At 37.7% G+C, this 20,089-nt stretch overlaps 2 protein-coding genes across 7 annotated transcripts in view; one reads left to right on the top strand and one right to left on the bottom strand.

The window, feature by feature from the left end:
- Window positions 1-8,488, top strand: part of tnn (tenascin N) — a 35,310-nt gene extending 26,822 nt beyond the window's left edge. Inside the window, exons 8-15 of the mRNA XM_034027825.3 lie at window positions 333-596; window positions 1,466-1,596; window positions 2,250-2,388; window positions 2,659-2,810; window positions 3,276-3,372; window positions 3,483-3,644; window positions 3,900-4,063; window positions 6,184-8,488. Coding sequence (XP_033883716.3) covers window positions 333-596; window positions 1,466-1,596; window positions 2,250-2,388; window positions 2,659-2,810; window positions 3,276-3,372; window positions 3,483-3,644; window positions 3,900-4,063; window positions 6,184-6,330 — 1,256 coding nt within the window. The 3' untranslated portion in view covers window positions 6,331-8,488. The remainder of the gene's footprint in view (window positions 1-332; window positions 597-1,465; window positions 1,597-2,249; window positions 2,389-2,658; window positions 2,811-3,275; window positions 3,373-3,482; window positions 3,645-3,899; window positions 4,064-6,183) is intronic.
- On the bottom strand, window positions 8,090-19,118 carry LOC117417440 (uncharacterized protein KIAA0040). Of its 6 annotated transcripts, none has more exons than XM_059034905.1 (3): window positions 18,781-19,118; window positions 16,156-16,178; window positions 8,090-11,109 (listed from the first exon to the last, which is right to left on the bottom strand). In XM_059034905.1, the coding sequence occupies exon 3, from the start codon at window positions 10,747-10,749 to the stop codon at window positions 10,423-10,425; it is 327 nt and encodes a 108-aa protein (XP_058890888.1). In that variant the 5' UTR covers window positions 10,750-11,109; window positions 16,156-16,178; window positions 18,781-19,118; the 3' UTR covers window positions 8,090-10,422. The 6 variants fall into 6 exon arrangements, with proteins under 6 accessions (XP_058890888.1, XP_058890887.1, XP_033885482.2 ...); XM_059034906.1 differs by having other exon boundaries at window positions 10,749-11,109; XM_059034904.1 differs by lacking the exon at window positions 16,156-16,178.
- Between the last annotated feature and the right edge of the window lie 971 nt (window positions 19,119-20,089).

Here is a 20,089-nt window from a genome sequence, read left to right as displayed (position 1 = left end):
GTTTCATTTCTCCTTAGAAAAAAAATAGTCTAATATTTTTAAAAGTCACATTTGTTGACTGTTGTGAAGCTTGATCTAAAGGTCATAATGGCAAGCTGATTCCAAAGTTGACTCTTTATTATTATTATTATTATTATTATTATTATTATTATTATTATTATTAATTAGTAATTTAGCAGATGCTTTTATCCAAAGCGACTTACAGAGACTAAGGGGTAAACTATGCATCACAACTGCTGCTGCATAGTCACTTACAGTAGGACCTCGGTTTTACGTCTCATCCGAACAATGAGTTGTTCTGAAACACAGTTGCTAAACTGACTACTTCACAGAGATTGATGCCCCCACTAACCTGGTGACCACGAGTGTGACAGAGGACACTGCCACCCTCATCTGGAACAGGGTGCAGGCTCCCATTGACGGGTACAGGATCAGCTACACCTCATCTGATGGGCAGAGCCAGGAGATCTCTGTGGGGGCAGACAGGAACTCCCACAAGCTGACAGGCCTGAGACCCGGAGTGGAGTATACTGTCTACATCTGGGCCATGAAGGGAAATCGCAGCAGCAAGAAGACCTTCACTAAAGCTGTCACAGGTAACTGGCTTATCTTGAAATCAGTGGGGTTCAAGGCAAAGTCAGGTTAAACAAATATGTTTTACATTTAAAAAGTTGGAATGAGCTGGATTCTTAGATGTTCAAATCCATCTTCAGGTGACAGCAGATAGCATGGTCTGTGGCTGTTAAAGGCTTTGCATGTATTGAACTTTGTGCAGCTAAGACAATTAGCTTGGCTTCCCATGATTTAGTATGCAGCAAAGCTTTAGGATTAAGAACTAACTAAAGCCTGGAAACTGTAAATCCCAGAAGCCTTGAGTAAAGGGAGAGACAACTAGAGGAAACATATGCATGAAGCAGGATGCCAATGTTGTAAAAGGATCCACAACTATAATCTTTCACAGGGGATCTTAGGATGTGTACTCTGAGCCTTCTGGCTTCAAAGATAGAACTACCAGATGAGCTAAAGAATGAGCTCAAATGGCAGAGCTGGTAGGAGCTCGATATTTTAGCTTGGACATCACAGCAACCCATCTTGAGTTTTAAAAAGCATCCTGAATCCACAAAGTCTATGCTTGCATGGTCATAAAGACCTTATATCCAACTTTTATTCTAAGTTGTCTGTAAGGTCCTAATGGACAAGGAATCATGAGTGTCAAAAGGTATACTGTCAAAAATGAGCCATGAAGGGAAATCGCAGCAGCAAGAAGACCTCCACTAAAGCTGTTACTGGTAACTGCAATGCCCTTTGATAAGTACAATAGAATGCATCAAAGTTATCTAGTGTGAGTTGCTACACCTGATTTCCCTGCCTCCACTAAAGCTACTACAGGTGACTGCCTTGGCCTGAAATCAGTAAAACTGCAAAATGTGTGCACAACGGCAAAAACTAATCGATTGTTTTTCAGAAATCGATGCTCCTACAAATCTGAGGGTGACTGATGCCAAACAGGCCAGTGGAGTGGTAACGTGGACCCCTCCACAGGCTGTTATCAGTGGCTACATTCTTTCTTACAAGAGGGCAGATGGAAAAGGACAGGTGAGGTTCCTTTTAGCTGTGAGACTGCAAATCACAATATAGTACAGTCTGTTGGAGCATTTTGATGTGGGGGTTTTGGGTCCAAAGATCCCACAATAAAATGTTGAACACAATATGCTATTTTATATAAGGCTTTAAATTATATATATATATTAAGGAAGTGTATTGTGGTACAATGCCATTCATTACCATAGTAACACTTTTACTATGATTTACCATGATTCACCCGATCATTACTGTGCTTTACCATCCTTTTACCCTTCTTGGCTATGCTTTCAAGCACGTTCACTATGGCATGTGAAAATATGTATTTTTTAAATTTGATATAAGGTTTTAAACTAGATTTTAAAGGAACAGTGACACAGAGTAACTAATACTCCTACATCCATTGTTAGCATTGCATTTAGATACAAAGAACCTTCAGAAATATTTATCACATAATAAATAACCATCATTTCTGGTTTCTTAGTTTTGGCCAAAGCTAAGTTGTGTCTCAGTGATGGGCACTGGGCAGATCCAAAATGGACTGTAGTTCAAAATATTATTCTGTGGCTACTCATTCCGTGCTATTTATTTGACATCTGTCTGCCTGTGGCTGCTCCTTCAACACTCTACTCTGGGTTAATGAGTGAACATGTCTATTTCTTCTGAAGGAGACGGAGAAGACTCTTAGCTCAACTGATGGAAGTTACCTTCTAGGAGGTATGGAGCAGGGGGTTCACTACATCGTCCGCCTAGTGGCCTTCAGAGGAGCGATGCGCAGCAAGACAGTTGAGACCACATTTACCACAGGTGAGGCCTCATGATCGATGTAAACACCTCGATAAAGTACTTACTGAATAAAGTCATATCTGACAATAAAAGACACCCCAAGTGAAACAAATTGAACTGATTCATAGCTGCACACATTGCTGGGGTTTTGTCTATGAACAAAAGAGTGCGTTTAATAGCTTTAGTGCTTTTAATAACTTTATAACCCCCACCCAAATATACATAACATGGATTTCACCATGTGTGGTAGAGACATAATTTGAGCCTCTTTTGTTGTTGTCTCTGTTGCAGTCGGAGATCTTTTCCCCTTCCCCATGGACTGCACTCAGGCAATGAAGAATGGAAAGACTTCAAATGGAATCTACACCATCTACCTCAACAGTGACAGATCCCAACCAATGAAGGTGTACTGTGACATGACCACTGATGGTGGTGGCTGGATTGTAAGTTTAATACGACTTTGTCTATCCCTCTCCCAACTATCCCACCTCTCACATCACTATTAAGGATGGAGGAATAATCACTAATCACTAGTTAAAACAAGTAATATTACTCAGTTGCGTTAGTAAATGTGTTATCCCTGGAAGTAAATACCTTTAAAAAACAACCATCCATGCTTCTCATACAGTCAATCAGAGTTTTACTCAAAAGCTTTGATCCTAACCTTAAGGTTATTGTCAGATTAGAAAACAACTATTCAGTCCCTGAGTGGGATGATTTACATATTACTCTTTATACAACAGATTTTATTTAAAGTGTGGATATTCCTGGAGCATTTAATACTGACTAAATGATTTCTTGTGTGTGTTTCATTAGTGTGTTAGAAAGTCTCATAATGGTATATAAAAGTTGGTCATAGATGATAGAACACAGACTTAACCCTTGACCCCTCTTTGTGTTCTGTGCAGGTTATCCAGAGACGCAACAGCGGCAAAACTGATTTCTTGAAACGCTGGAAGAACTACACCCAAGGCTTTGGGGACATGAATGAGGAATTCTGGCTGGGTTAGTACCAGGATCAAACCTAGAATAACAGACACTAGAATAGTGAATAATAGGATAGTGATTCAGCCAGTGAAACATGTGATTAATGTTTATTTTTTTTAATATCTCAGGCCTGGACAAGATGTACGACCTGACAAATTCACAACAGTATGAGCTGCGTGTGGATCTGAGGGCAGGCTCGGAATCAGTCTATGCCATCTATGACAACTTTAAATTGGCACCAGCGAAACAGAAATACCAGCTGACTGTCGGAAACTACAGAGGCACTGCGGGTTAGTGTTTACAAAGATCCTAGCGCAGCTTCTAGACTTTTCTTATTGTACTTCTTCCAAGTTCAAGGGTGCTAAATAACTTCCTCCGTGACAGAGACATTAGTTCTAAATAATATGGGATCAGTATATTTCTAACAATGAGATGTTGCATCTATAAATATCTTCAAATCATCAAGAAATACAAGATTGAGGTACAAAATGTGGACTCATCCGGGAGAAGTTCCTTTGAGCTTTAAAATGTTCTTTTGGTTTTAGGTGATGCAATGACCTACCACCAGGGCAGAAACTTCACAACAATAGACCGGGATAATGACATTGCCCTCAGCAACTGTGCTTTCACTCACCGTGGAGCATGGTGGTACAAGAATTGCCACTTGGCCAACTTGAATGGACAATATGGACAAACCACCCACAGTGTGGTAAGACATTAGACTTAAAACAGGGTCATATATAACCATGTGCTAATATTACAGTAAGTCACCTTGGTTTCCTAATAAACATATATATAGTAAATATGCTGGAGAGGAGGGTTATAGTAGAAAATTATTGAGCCGAGGGAAGACTATTGTTACCGACAGGGGGCTATAATGCCCAAAGCCACTGGCTGAGTGCATTGCATCCATCGAGGGGCATTTCATTTTCCACTATGGCTGAGTCTGCAGTACATATTTAATATATAAATCAGTCAAGAAAATATGTGAGGCAAGGTTGGATAGTAAATACGACTTTATATATTTTGTTTAAATATAGCTGATTCAGCATACATAAATAAATATTGAGTTATATATTTTGTTTAAATATAGCTGATACAGCATTAAATAGATAAATAACATAATCAAATAACAGAAAATGTTTTTTTATCACCATTTTCATGTTTGAAGCATCTTTCTTTTGTAGTATTTTTTGTAATTCAGTGTTTTGTAGTATGTTTTGTAATTCAGTGTTCAGTGTAAATCGGTGTTCAGGCATTTTCTCTTGTTAAGAGTGCAGAGGAGAAAGGCCTTCCTTTGAAAAGGGGCGGGACTGACAGTGATGTGAACCAATCACATGATAGACGGAAACTTTTGACCGGTGGTGTAAGGATGTCAGGGCAATAGTTAAATCTATTTTTTTTAACATGTATCGTGGCCAAAAGCAACAACAGGTCGAATACATCAGGATACAGAAGGTTGTGTTCTTTACAGACCTTCACGACACTGCATTGTCCGATTCCTGAGTGTTAAAATAGGCTCAATGTGGTGTACAAATAAATCGTACTGCATTTCAGGAACTCTGCATTGAAATGCTTGATTCAGCTTCACAAGTGCTTTACCTTTAGTCTATTAACAGTTTTCAGGTTTTCAGTTGAGCATAAAATAGCATACTTTAAAAAATGTGCGTTTTTTCCACTAACTGTACTACTGCAGCTGAACTCAAACATTAAGGGGACACACGCGCCAGTCCTTAACTGCACGTTATGGGGGAACGTGTGCAAACCGAGTACACATGTGAGTGACAGAAAGTGCAAACGCCATACATTGATAAGCAGAAATCAATATTTTGGAGATGATTATTGGAGTGGGCCCGTGCCCCTGCTTGTGCACCCCCCTGACTGTAGCAACAAAACCAACTAGAGTACATCTAGATGGAAGCCTACTTATTTTCAAACAGTCCATTAAGCTATGTATTTTTGACATTGTAACTTATTTTATGTTCCCTAATAAAACGTACAAGGGTTGGAATGGCCAAAATTAAATAATCAGATATGCGTCACGCTTGTTTAACCGTCAACGAAGTAAAAAATGTTATGGTGTCGGATGTGTGATTGCTGACTGTACATCTATGTATTTGATTTTACTCTTATAGGTATCCGCATTCACGTTTTTTTCTTTTTTTTTTTTTTTGTAATTGCTCTTATTTGAATTCACTCTCGTCGATTTATCGTACTTACTAAGTGCTCTTACTGGACGTTACTCGTATAAGGAAATAAATATATTTTATAAGTTAACTGCTCATAGTTGAACTCGCTCTCAAATGTAATTACAGTTTGCTCTTACCTGGATTTGATCTAATTTGCTACTGATTTTATTGTACTTTATAAATGCTCTTATCTGTAATATGATACGCTGTAATTTTGTACTGTGATACTTAGTACTGTACTATTTTGTAACAATTGTAAGTCGCCTTGGATAACGGCGTCTGCTAAGAAATAAATAATAAATTGATTATTTTAGAACTGCAGAATCATTTCTGGCCAACAGATGGCAGCAGAGCATTTAATTCAGTATCTTGGAGCAGCAATGACGAAAAAAAAAACCCCCAAAACTACCTTGAATTTTGGGAAAGTGCCCAGTCAACTAGTCCCAAGCTGATAACTACATGTACAGTGCATCTGTCTTTAACATAAGTGTAAATACTCTCACCATTAAAGCTGCAGAAAAAAAAAAACCCTTTAGGATAAGAGTATGCAGGGTCAGTTTGAAAAGCTATTCATTTAGTTGCAGCCAGTCTGTTTTCCTAGTTCCTAGTCAGTGTTCAACAGTCCCTTTCCTGCCCACAGGGAGTGAACTGGGAGCCATGGAAGGGACACGAGTTCTCCATCCCCTTCGTGGAAATGAAAATCAGACCCCGCATCTACAGTGAAAACCCTGTGCTCGGGAGGAAGAAGAGGTCCCTCGCTGGCAGGGGAAAGAGGAGAACCGAATGAGAAAAAAAAGAAACTAAAACAATATGCGTTTAATATTAGGAGCATCAGGACTGCTCAGTTTAGAATGCATTTCAATGGTAGTAGGGCTGCACTGTGCTTTTCACTGTATGGTCTTTTATAATCGGTAGCACCCAGCTCAGCAGGAGAACTGTGGGGCAAAGTGGTTAGTTTTGGTCCCGCATTTTGGCCAGCATGCCTCATAATACTCATCTCAGACTTGTATATACTGTATAGCGTGACAGGGTTTACATAAATTACCACTAAATCCATAGGCACCTATGCAAACCACTAAAGCCATTTGTTTATGTCATTTTTCTTAGCTGAACATTTGCTCTTCTTTGAAATCATGGTTTATAAATTAAAAATCATGCATATTGTATCTGTAACAAACTCAACGGGAATACAGTATATGTAACACTACCACCATTTTTTATAAGTTGCTTTTAGTCTTCCTGATATAATTAGAGCCCCCTCTAAAACCATCTTTAGTTCCTGTTATAAAAAGGCACAATTCTCTTGTTAAAACGTGTTTGTATAGAAAGCCACATGTGGTTCTGCTACAGTACATATCATGGTATTATTTGTCATTCTGAAGATTAATAATTCCAACAGCCTTCGTGTTTAATTAAACAAAGTCCTTTCTGTAGTAATAGTATATTTGTGGAAAATGTGATCTTTGAAAGAACCATTCGCCCATTTACTTATACGTATATTATATTAAACATTGACGTTTTAAGTTGACCCCAGTAAAATGAAGTGTATAGAGAGTCCTTGGAGGTGCCTGAGTGTTTTGTTGTACAGAACATCATTAAAAGCTCCAGAATGTGGAATGGCATTTCATGTAGAAGGGTGCAAACTAGAAAAGATGATTTTATAATGGCAAGCCCTACAGTGACCCTGGGGAATGTAGCTTATGTAGTTTTTATCATGATATACTTTAACAGTAGTGTTAGTCTTGTAATGAGGTGGAGTTTCCAAAATTCTTGTGTCAGAGATATTATTAGTCAACAGAGTCGTGCAATACATGAGACTAATAATTTATTTACAGTAGTTATGTATTTCGAAGTAAAACATATCTGACAATAAAGAGGTCAGTGAAAAAAAGCGGGGTTCTGAACTATGTATCTCACAGTGGTTCTTACTTCTAACTACTGCGAAGCCACATTTCCTCCTGACAATGACAGCACAGAAGGTATTTCAAAGGTAGAGGTTTATTAACCTTGTAGCAGAAATAAGATTGCAGTAGTTTGCTTCATTATCACAATGCAGTGTACAAAAGCCAACCAACCTTACATCAAAGAAACAGTAGGTGTAGGACATCTACAGTACCAGCCACATATACATTCTTGCATGCATTTTCAATGTGCGTCTCCCAGGAAAGTCCCAAACTATTACTTGCTGGGGTGCTGCTTTGATAGGATCAGTTAATGTGTGCAGCAATCTTACTTTGAACATGTGGTCCCCTCTAGGCACTGTCAACTTATTGCATTCAGTTATTCCAGATCTAGTCTTGTGAAGCTTGCAGTCAATCATCTGAGCCTGTACATTTCTTGGGAGTAGTCTATGCAAGTATCATAGAAACTGAAATGCACTTTTTAATGTGGGGGAATAGCCTGGGAATCTAACTTTTTTTTCATGAATAGAGGCATTAGTGTTAGGGAAGGTCAAGTAATGATCACACTTTTAGCAACATGTATCGGCCCTGCTACCATTGAGACCCAGTTACTGAGGGACTTTATTTCAACTTTTTGCAACTATATATTTAATTTTTTCAAATAGCTTTTTTTTTTTTTAAGTTTACATAACCATAGTTTTATACATTTGCATGTTCAGTATTTTTTGTACGAATTAGCAGAACCGGCAAACCAATGAGCAAGATGGGCTGAATCGCCTCCTCTCATTTGTAAACTTTCTTATGTTCTTATGTTCAAACATTCATTTATTACTATTAAAAAATAACTTTATAATCAAATTGGGCGCTCCGAAATGATTTTACTATTGTTTTCTTACCCCAAAGTTCAGATAACTTTAATTAATTAACTTAATTAATATCCACTAGATTGTACTGACTAAAAAGACTATAAAGAAAAAAATGTAAACTTTAAAAGTGAATAGACACAATGAACACAACAGAATATTAAAGCAAATTTCAAAAGTACTCCAATATATCAGTCTTTTGTCTAATTAGTTTTCTATTTATAGTACAGTACCTCAGACAATATTGCAGGAATATACTTTTAGGGTGGAATAATGCTAGGATGCATTCTGTATAAAAATAAATTGCTTGTTCAAAAATGATGCTGTAAACATTTCATGGGTCTCAATAAAAAAAAAAGAAAAAGAAACAGTTTCCTGGTTCTTAGTGACTATGTCATTTTGAAAAGAAATTGCTTAGATTTCTTTGAATTGAACAGATTTAATTTAAAAAAAAAATTCTGCTGTGTTTGTAGATTATAGTTAAATGGTCGACATGACATTATTCCATTTTACATCTTTCACTTAAGCTTTGTGCTGGGGTAGGTTCAAATATTATATTATCTCCTGCATAATCAGTCATGGCCTGGGTATTAAGCACCCGTGAAGCATTCATAGAAGTGTAGGAGACTCCATCTTTAATTGATAAACTGTGTGCTGAAAAGTTTGCACAACATGTCTGGACTGTGTACTGAACAAGTGGAGGCCACAGAGTCTACTAAAAGAAATGTACAGTGTATTAACAACCCCACCTCCAGAAAAGGGAGTAGGTTCACGTTTTGGAAATAAAGATGAGAAATGAAGTGATTGCTGCATTTCCTTCAACTATGACTTAAACCTTTAACACAAAAATGATACAGTAGTTGCTTTACATAAAATGAATTTTCATATACACTCTTTTCAAACAATTTATTAAAATATTGCAATAGTTTACTTTCGAACAAAATTCAATGCATTTGTAGAAAAATACATTATATGGCTTTAAACTCTCACAGTAATTAGAACAACTAAAATACTGTCTATCAGAATAGAAATCTAATGCTCGTGCAATAGGAGATACAGTCCATAAATAACATTTATAAACAAGGAGATTTGTATTTAAAGAGATCTCATTCTGCTTGCAGGGTTGAAAAACTAAAAAAAAGTACTAGACAGACAAACAGAACAAGAACAGTTTCACTTTGGATCTGTAGTGATACTGTCCCATACATGGATGAAAAAAGAAAGCCTTTTAAAACTGTCCCGCAGTCATCTTGGATTTTCATTGAGCCAATAAGTATTGTTCCATATTCCTTTAGTTCCATAAACATTTGCCCAAAAAGGTAGGTAGAAATTGCCTCGGTTAATCAAGCCTTTTTTTTTACTAACTCAAAATTGAAATCTAGACCAAACGCTACTGAGAAATATGCTCAGCCTCTGAAGGGCACAGACAAAGTCTCAGACATAATTCAAATTTAATTGAACATTTATTTCAGCTGAAACAATGGCATGAACCCTTGTGACGGATAATTTATATTACTGGAAAGTCAATGCTAATACCCTACACCCAGTGATAAAACTGATATTATTATTAGGCCATTGAGGCTCAACAGTGATCTCTTTAAATCCAATAGAGCTGCCACAGGGAGCTTATTATAAGGGTTTGGATCAAACAATTAATACTGTTGGCCTAGTAGTAAAATAAAACTTTTAATTATTTTTTTTTTATTTTAAATGAGGACCAATCATCATTGGGGACCCCCTACATGCACATACCCACACAAGCACACATTTTTTGTACCTTTTGTTCCAGAAACCTAACCTTGAGGAATGCCTCAGGGGATTCCAGAGTGCTGCCCTTTGTGGTGGCCTATGGTCTAGGAAACTTCACCACACATCAATTACATGTTCTTACAATACAATGTGATAATCTCCTGAATGTGATACTGAATTTAAGGAATAAGTAAATTGCAACAGGGCAGGAGCTAGCTAGGGTATTCCCATTGAAACAAAGCGCAAGTCTCCACTTAGAGTGCAATAAGTGAGGTGGCAAAAGTGTGACTGTACTTGCCCATTAAAAGCTTTTTTAAATAAAAAGAAATCTTAGGTCCACATGGGTCCATACAAGGTTTGCAATTGCTAGGCCATTGTCAATGCCATCCTGTCTGGCGTCATCGGCCCTGGTTTGACGGAAATCCAAAGGTCGTCTGATTTACGATTTTTGTTCTTTTTCTTTTTCTTCTCCATCTTTGTATGCGGTGGTCCATCATGTCTGCCACAGCAGGAGCAGCAGGGCCGCCGTTGGCAGCAGCAGCAGTGAAAGCACACCACCAGGGAGGTCACGAGCACCACTAAAGGTAGGGCCAGCAAGACCACCAGGCAGACCGTGTTGTAAAGCCCTTCTTTGTGCTTGGTGCTGGCGATGTTCCACAAGTCATTGAAAAACGAGAGCACTTTGTTCTCCATATTTCAATGTGTGGTCATATAAATGAACCCTCAGCTTTTAAATTGATGAAACAATGATAACCCACCAGCCTTTGGTAGACACAGCAAAGTAAAACATTTCTCAATGGACAAGTCACTTCAGAAAAAGTCTTACTAGTATCTAGATTTCCTCATCTCTGCCCACATCCTGAAATAGCTGTTTCAGTCCTGATGGCTCGGGTGCTGGTTACTTCTCAGGAATTAGCCTAGCTGCTTACTCAAAAATGTGTCTGGCAGGAAATGTGTTCTTGAAGTCCTGTATGTATTCCAGCTCTATTTTAATCCATGCTGCCCACATTTGAGGAGGTTTTGCGAGTTGAATGTGCTCAAAAAAGGAAACTTCTATGGAGAAAGGAAAAAATATTAGAAAATATAAACTACATTTGCTGGATAGATCTAAGATACCAACCACACCAGTAAGTAAAAACAACCAATTTTATTATATATCTCTCAACTGGTGTGAAAAAGTGTAAGGAAGGGCTCCCCGAGAACAATACCAGCAATTACCATATCATTTGAAGACAGAAATTCTTTGCAATGCTTTTCATATTCTGTGCTTTGCTTCATTCTAGTCTTTTCTTTGTTGTGGTTTACAGTAGTAAAATTGTATAATGATACATAAAAAAAGACTGAGAACACACTCCCCAGGGTTGTTATAGTCAGTAGTTAATCTGAGATTTAAGACTCTCTACCTCCTTGCAAGAGTGACTTCATAATCTTGTCGGCTGAACCTTGCTACCGACAACAAATGTGTGAACAGCCAACGTCTGCTCTCACACAGCTCCCTCCCTGTCAACACTCAACCACAATAATAGGAAACTGTTAAAAAAATAGATCTCCTTCAGATCATCTGTTAAAAAAAAAATGACAGAAAAGTCTTGAGAAGGTGTAATGTCAAGTACCTGACTGCTAAAGTTTAATTTCTTTAATAGGCTCACATGTTTCCTGATATTATTGCTGACATGAACGCTCTTTTAAAACATAGATGATATTATGAGTTTTAGTTAAATAGCTTAAGAAAGCCCAGCTGCAGAATGATGTGGGTTTAGTACTGACACTCTACAGAGCCTTGTCTCTGGGTAATTTGACAGAGAATGGAAACCAAAACTAAGGGAGCCTAAGGCAGTTGGCTTTGTGCGTATTCCACAGAATAAACCTCTCTGTCACACCTTGCTGGGGAGGCTTTGCGAAGTAGAATATTTGTGCCTTGAATATCCTGTTATGCTATGCAAGAGGCAAAGTCATGAAGTATAATAACTAAAGCTCAAAGATAAGTTTAGACACTGTGGGAGGAAATAAAGCCCCAGCTAAAACGAACAACTCAAATCTAAAGCTACAACCTTTGTGTGAACTGTTCAAGTAGAGATTAACACTAGTGAGTTTTATTAACCTACATTCTTGAAGGATATAGGGGTCATTTGCTTTACAAAACAAACATGGATTATGTACAGTTTTCTTCTTTTTCTGTATTGTTTTGATAGGAGGTGTAGACAGTATTGATCCTGAGGATAGGCTTGTACTCCAGCTGCAGTTAGAATTCTGGGATAGATCTGGGCTAGATCTCGCTGGCAGGTCATTGTCTGTTGAAGCTCAGGACTATGTCTGGCCACGTTGCTTTATACCTGCTGTAGGATTCCACAGAGACCACCTTCAAAACTGCCATTAGCACAACTGGTTCAGTGACAGGGAGGGAAAAAAAATGTTGTTTGCTCTTCTCTCTGCGTTTGAACAACTGAATTCCCACAACAACATTCTCATAAGCTTCTTACCATTTTGCTAACTTCTATTTTGTTTTGACTCAGAGCGAATCTAACCTGCCACAACATATAGGACTTCACTTCCTGTGAATTTATTGTAGGGTGCTGGAATACATTTGCTTCATCTAAGTCAAGTTGACAGTAAAATGTAGTTATTGTAATGTAACATAGAATGGCGTTTTCAAATCCAAGGTTAATAGGGCCCTTTCTTAAAAATAGATTAATCATTTAATTATTTAGTCAGAAATTCACATACGTACTGTAGTGAACCCACAAACAATATTTTTTTTTAATGACTCCTCAGTTTTAACCCTAAATTGTACAAATATAAATACATTTTATTTTCACAGCTGCACAGTTCGCTGTAGAGATAAGCCCTCGTTTCAGTTACTCAGTCTCTAAAACTAAACTATTTTAGACAGTCACACTGGGTAAAGTTCACAAAACAGCAAGTCATTTCCCAAAAAAGGCGCAGACTTCAAGCTTCTCTTGGTGTGCTTTTAGAACTAATCTGAAAATCTATATCTATTAATCAAATTACATTTTAAATTGACATGCTGTGTGGTCCAGTGGTTAAAGAAAGGGGCTTGTAATCAGGAGGTCCCTGGTTCAAATCCCCTCAGCCACTGACTCATTGTGTGACCCTGAGCAAGTCACTTAACCTCCTTGTGCTTCGTCTTTCGGGTGAGACGTAATTGTAAGTGACTTTGCAGCTGATGCATAGTTCACACACCCGAGTCTCTGTAAGTCGCCTTGGATAAAGGCGTCTGCTAAATTATAATAATAATAATGATCTACTGTACTACATCATAATGCTGTAGGATCCTGAATACAGTATACTAGGCTAACTGAAAAATAGTAAGAGTAGTTTTCTAAGAGTAGCTTAGAAATCATTTCTCTGAGCAAACAGCTTCTTATGACATCAGTATAAGTTTTTGATTCATTCTAGTGTTGTATCAAGTGTTGTACCTGAGGATACTCACACATTCTAATTCAACTGAAATACAGTATTTTTCAAATGGGAATGCAACCAGACTAGAACTAACAAAAGCACCTTATTTAACACAGAAGCTATTCAGAACTATCATTTCTTAAGCACATGCTAACAACACACTTGTTTATCTTTATCATTATAAAAAGAAGCCAAACATAAACATCTTACCAGCCTTTAGGTAGAAATGTTTTCGTTTTAATAAACCCTGCTTTTTTTAAATTTTTTGCCTTGCAGGGTTTCACTCTAAAGCCTTTACCTTCTGATATACAGTAGTTTCAGTCTTAAAGCACCACTCCCTCTAAATGTTTCGTGAGGACCTGCCACTCTCCTTCACCTGGGTTCCAACTTACTCTGTCAAATCAGCCAGCTCCCCAGACAAGGCAACGTGTGTTAATTTCCAGCAGCAAAGAAAGCCCCCTCTGTTTCTGTTCTGACTCAGTGGCTGACACGCTGCATTCTTGTGGTTAGTTTATACACAGAACTTACCTGTGATGTCACAGAACATGGCTTCCTGAGTTCAGTGTGCCAAAGCTAGCTAGCAAGGGCTTAAATTGTGAAAGTAACTCAAGAATTGACTCCTACTGAATGACATGGTGTTGTATCAAAAACTGCACACTCACAAGTTCAATATAGCGTTATTTGCAATATCAATATTTACTAAAGCTTCTGAGCAGATTTCAAATGAGATTGGCAAATTATATAGTTCTCTTCAATTAAGAAAGAAAAAACGCCACATAGAGAAAGGAAAGCTTCAGGCAATTTACAGGTTTGTAACTAGGGTGGAGTACTCTGTATTAGGACATTAAGTGAAACTGGTATTATGAGTGAAACAGGGTGTCTGAATCAGCCATGCTTTATTCAGTGTTCAAGCTACAGAAATGACCAAAAGTTTAGTAACACATAGAATTTTAGGATTGAGACATCAAAACTATATGAACATAACTGAGATATTTTATTTAACGTCATGTAATTAAATAAACTGCAAAATGATATTGCAGAAGTGTACCGGAAGCCATAATAGTAGTACAGTATTTCATATTCACATTTTTCAATTTCTGTCAGTTTTATATATGAAAAGCTTCAAAACTCCATCATCCTCCTGCTCACATATGTAACGGAGATGGATTTACTAGTGAGCAGGAGGATGATGGGAAATGTAGTTCTGAGAGGTAAAAATGTAAAAAAAAAAAAAACTAAAACAATACACACACCTTACTTAAACAGTTGTAGCAACACATGGGAACATGTAACACAATAAAATAAAAAGGTCTTTAAGGGATGGAGAGTAAAGGAAAGTGGCATTCTAACACTGCTCTGCTGTTTGCATTGCCAGCCATCATCCAATACTGAGCATAGCGCTGTGACAGCTGAGTCAGAGCAGTTGCTAGCTCATGCTGGAGCCCCAGGGTAAGGCAAGACAAGAAACTTAGTCTAAGCAGAAAGGCCCCTAAGTAACTGTTTATTCACCCTGCTGGACTCTCCCATTTTCTGATAACTTTTGACAATTTGTGCTGTTTTGGATTCATAATTATGACCTGATGGGCCTCTGGGCTTTAAAGGGATAATGTGGCAGGGGAAAGCCCTAAATGTAGTGTGTGTGTGTGTGTGTGTGTGTGTGTGTGTGTGTGTTGGGAATATTGGGTTGGCAGGGAGGGGGTTAAAATTCTCCCAGCCATAATACATGTGAGAATGTGGCTGGAGCCTTAATTTAACGATTAATGGTTAAACTGCAGCTTTCATGGCTCTGAGTCTCATTATTGATGCTATCCTGCTACAGAGACTTTACATTTGCTTTTTATTTAATTTCTTACCTGTTTAATATTCTGATACGTAAGTTGTGTATGATTCTCTATTGTTGTTTCTGCTTAGATTATTATTGGTCATACCAACTAACTACACCGGCAAAAAAAAAATTGCTTCTGAGATTTTGAGGTATTGAAGCATATTTGTGTTGTTGCTGTAAATGAGAAAAGAGTTTGAACCCCCCCCCCCCCCCCCCAAAAAAAAATGGAATCTATTCAAAGGACTTCAGAAGTCTAACCTCACTTTTCTAGACGCTTAGTTGTGGAAACTTTAAAAGTGCACTATTTAGTTTGGCAAGAAGCAGCTGTGTCACAGCAATAAGAAGTATGCTGTTGCTAACCAGTTAGTGAAGCAATTGAAACAGTGAGTCACCCAAAAGAAATGTTGAAGCCAATTGCTAAGAAACACAGGCAGCATACTTTCTGAATGTGTTAACTGTTTCTGTTAATTTAATCAAACCGATAGGTAAGAATTAAAATAGAGCAGGGTGAGGTTTTCCTGTATGTCTTATTATTATTATTATTATTATTATTATTTATTTCTTAGCAGTCACCCTTATCCAGGGCGACTTACAATTGTTACAAGATATCACATTATTTTTACATACAATTACCCATTTATACAGTTGGGTTTTTACTGGAGCAATCTAGGTAAAGCACCTTGCTCAAGGGTACAGCAGCAGTGTCCCCACCTTGGATTGAACCCACGACCCTCCGGTCAAGAGTCCAGAGCCCTAACCAGCCCTTTATGATAAAAAAAAAATGGCTGTACTTTCTTAACTGCAGTTGTTGCTGAAATGCTATGACACCATTGTAACGCAAAATAATTCCTTACCTTTTATAGTATTGGAATTCCAGCTATATGACATGCCAGTCGAAAAAACAAACAAACAAACAGATTACAATATGAGAATTTAATTCCAAAGCAAATTGCCATGGAAGTCTCAAAGGCAGTTAAAGTCAGAACTATGAATTCATAAGGGGGCAAAAAAAAAAAAATACCGGGAGCTCTCTTCATTAAATTGTTTGGCAGGCTGATACAGATTCCATATTGTGTATTTTCACTTCCTTTATGACTAATACTAGGTATGAAGCCTTTATGTAAATATGTATTTGTGTGCAATTCACTGACACACACAGGACACAGAAGTTTTATTTGCAACCCCGCCCTGGTGCCCAGTTTTATTATTTTCTTTTGGTTTTATTTTCTTTAGCCCGAAGAGGGCGCTGTTGTCTGTGGCCTGAATACCGACAACGGTAGTCAGGTCCACAGTAATACCAATACAGGTACTGGCAGGCGCACTCACAGGTGCTCAAAAATAATAATGAAAACCAAAGGCGAAACAAAAAAGGGAAAATAAAACACAGGAATACAACTACAAAAAAGTGCTGCTTACGCAGTGCCCACACTGCCACTAAGCCGGTCAGTATGGGCCTTCGACCGACGTTCAACTATTTTCTATACACTGGGGTGGCCAGAGTTCCCTGTATAACTACACACGTCCCCTCGAGTACGTAATTATTTCTAATTTTACTTTTTTGTTTATTTTAAGGCAGGCTGTCTCACTCAGTCGTGCTTGCCTTGTCTTTCTTTACACTGTCGTCTTCCGCCAGCATCACTGGGTATCCTCTCTCCAGCCACCCAAATGCATAACCAAGTGCAGTACTTATGGACCGAGCAATCCCCCAAGGCCCACTTCTCAGCCACTCAGAGAGAGGGAAAGCAAACACACCCTCTTCCCCACCTCTCCGTGTCACTGCCATGACTGACAGGCGGATCTAAGAGGCTCTAATGCATAGGGCGGGTTCCCTAAAGTTTATTTTTGGGTGGAATACACAGCTGCAAATGCTGCTTGACTAGTTAAGGGGAGCATTTTGTTGTTGCTCAGTCATGAAAATAAGAAGTTCAAGAGACTGCAATGCTCAGCTGATGATGTAAAATGTATATACTTTGTATCTATTATTCATTTGCTCTAAATCTTTATCTTTATTCATTAATATATGTGGGTTGCATTTTCCAATTTTCTTGCTTGAATTGTCAGCAAGCAAGGAAGCTACTAGGATGTCATGCTGACTAGTCATTTTAGTGGTAATATAATGGCCAACAGCCATGACATTATTTTTCTCCTTCTTTAGCCTAAAGTCAGATGACTCTTCTGTTTAAGTGGCTTATTTAATGCATTGCATTCGATAGCAATTGTATGCAACATAAAAGTGCTACTGGGGCAAGACATAATAAAACATAAAGTACCCCTGAAAGCAGCAACCCAGCACTGTTCAGAAGTATCTAAATGGCTGGATTAGAATGGAAACCTTCAGAGTATCTGATACATTTAACTTGAGATAGCCCGAATGTTTTTTTTACCATTGAAATTACAAATTCATTACAGACTGTTAAAGATATAAAATACAGAAGCCCCACCAAATTTCTAATTATACAGCTACTGTGTTATGAACCAGCACTAAGAAGTGTGAGAGTTTTCAGTTTACAGTAATGACAATAATGTGTTGGAAAAACTGATTGTGAAATATATCAGTTAAAAACTCATAAAGTATATTTACAAAATCTTCACAGCAGGGCTTCCAGAACGTATGCTCCCACACTGGAATGCCCTGCTCCTCTCTATCACAGGGAAATCTCCACTACTGGCTTACTGGTTTGAAACAGCATTTAGTTAAATTGGCCTGTCATTTTTAGATCTTAGTTTTTAGTGCATTTTATTAAGGTGTTTTTTTATTTGCAATGCATTTTGGGATGGCTTCTGCTATGAAAGGTGCTATGCACTGTAAGTCCTAAACTGTTGTTGTTGTTATTATTCTACTGCAGACATGTACTATAAAATTCTTACGCATTTAGTCAGTCGCTTTGTAATCAAGCTCAGTTGCACCAGCTGTACCATCATTCAATTCCAGTCAGCTATTGTTATCAGCTTTAAAGCCACAGAGACATTTCAAAAGTTTTTACTCTAAAATACACAACTGTTTCAAAAGGAGAAAGGTGCCAGTTGAAGTTCAAAACTAGAAATAAGCACATTAAGCCTTTAAATGATGATTTAGTCATTTACTTCTCAGGTTCTGAATTGAAAGGGAATATGAACTGTGCAAAACACATACATTTTTTTTTAAAATATGGATGTAGTGTACAACAATTTGTGATAATAGCTAACCATTTTTCCTTCTTTAGTTTAACATATGCATATAACATCAACATATTATTTTGTCATGTCAAAGAGAAGTTTGTTCCTTGAAATTGTGCCATGCTTGTTACTATCAAGTGACAACATGTTTTTAGACTGCATCCTCATTTTAAGTTTCAACATACTGGTATTATACAAGATGAGTAGTACACTTCAGCATACTATTTAACTGTGTTAAAGTCTGCAATATATATATATATATATATATATATATATATATATATGTAGACAAAGAAAGAGAGAGAGGAAGAGAGAATTCTTACCTTTCAAAGGATATCAAAATGTCTCTGGCTTCCCATGAAAATAAATAAATCTTCTGCAACCACCTTGACAAGTCTGTTATCTCTGTGCGCTGAGAAATGTTGATGCTGTATTTTGAATCCATCACCAGAAATTTGCTATGAAGTCGACGTGTTTATGGCGCTATTAGCAAGCCCTCCAACGGGGATGGTAAATCAGCCCATTCACGTGTCAGTTGTAATTTAGGCTGAAGACCCATTGATTTGTAAAACTACCCATGTTTCAGTGCTGTTTATTTTGTTGCCTTACATAAAATATACAGCAGTGTTCTGCCATTTGAATGGGGAAAATGTTCAAAGTAAAAGCTATTACTTTGGCTCTGGCTGCCAGCTATAACTCCAGTTTAATAGACTGTAAAGGTTTAGATCTTTCTGAGAAGCCAGCACACACCTAGACACTTCCAGCAGTGGTACTTAATTAGCCCTGCGATTACTATTAATACCCAAGGCTCTATTTCAATCTCAGGAACTATTTCACAACACCATAATATCCAGTTAAAGTACCTTGACACTATTTAGATTAAAATATATGTCCCTTCCCCTTTAGCTTCTTTAATTAAGGTTAAGTGTGTTACATGCAAATTAACTTTAAAATAGTTTGTGAAAGAACAACACTGAGTGTAATGGGTATCGGTTTATTTGCCGTAAGGACCACACAGGATTTTCATCATGAAGGTATTTGTTTGGGAGATCTCCAAGGAAATGTCTAAAATAGGTGATACTTCCATAAGGTAATGTTGGAGGTCAGCTCAGATATTGAACTAAGCTCTCCTGTCTAATTTATGGATATTAATTATCCCATGGCATTTAATTGTAAAGAAAAACAGGGTTGTTGTCAGTGTTCTGGCTAAATTATAATTAGAGCTTCTGAATTTTGGTTGTAACTGATAAAGCCCGATAAAACACCCTGATACAAAAAAAATGAAATCGGTTGATAGCCAATAAACACCGGAAAACACTGGAAAAACTGTGGAAATGGTTAATCAATTCATGTTGACTTTACCCTATTCCCATTAAAAAATAAAACCTACTGCAAAAATATTAATAAATACATTTCCCAGTGCTGCTGGGCAATGTCCCGCCTTCCTGACTTGCATCTATCATTGATTCGTTCTCAATACTTTAAACCCGCCCCAACTACTGAATGACAGCACATTCCTACATTTCTATTGGCGACTACGCTTGCGAGATTTAAAACGAGATTACAAGCAGGATGGAGGCTTGTTAGCGAGATTTCAAACTGTACTGTATTAGTTAAGATATGGAAGATTTA

Source organism: Acipenser ruthenus, chromosome 12 (assembly GCF_902713425.1).
Source record: "Acipenser ruthenus chromosome 12, fAciRut3.2 maternal haplotype, whole genome shotgun sequence".
Classification (NCBI taxonomy): Eukaryota; Metazoa; Chordata; class Actinopteri; order Acipenseriformes; family Acipenseridae; genus Acipenser; species Acipenser ruthenus.
The sequence above is the reverse complement of the archived record's forward strand: the minus strand, read 5'-3'. Positions and strand labels throughout refer to the sequence as shown.

Bases quoted from the DNA above. Each gene is read 5' to 3' on its own strand.
- LOC117417440 (XM_059034905.1), bottom strand. From the start codon at position 10,749: ATGGAGAACAAAGTGCTCTCGTTTTTCAATGACTTGTGGAACATCGCC.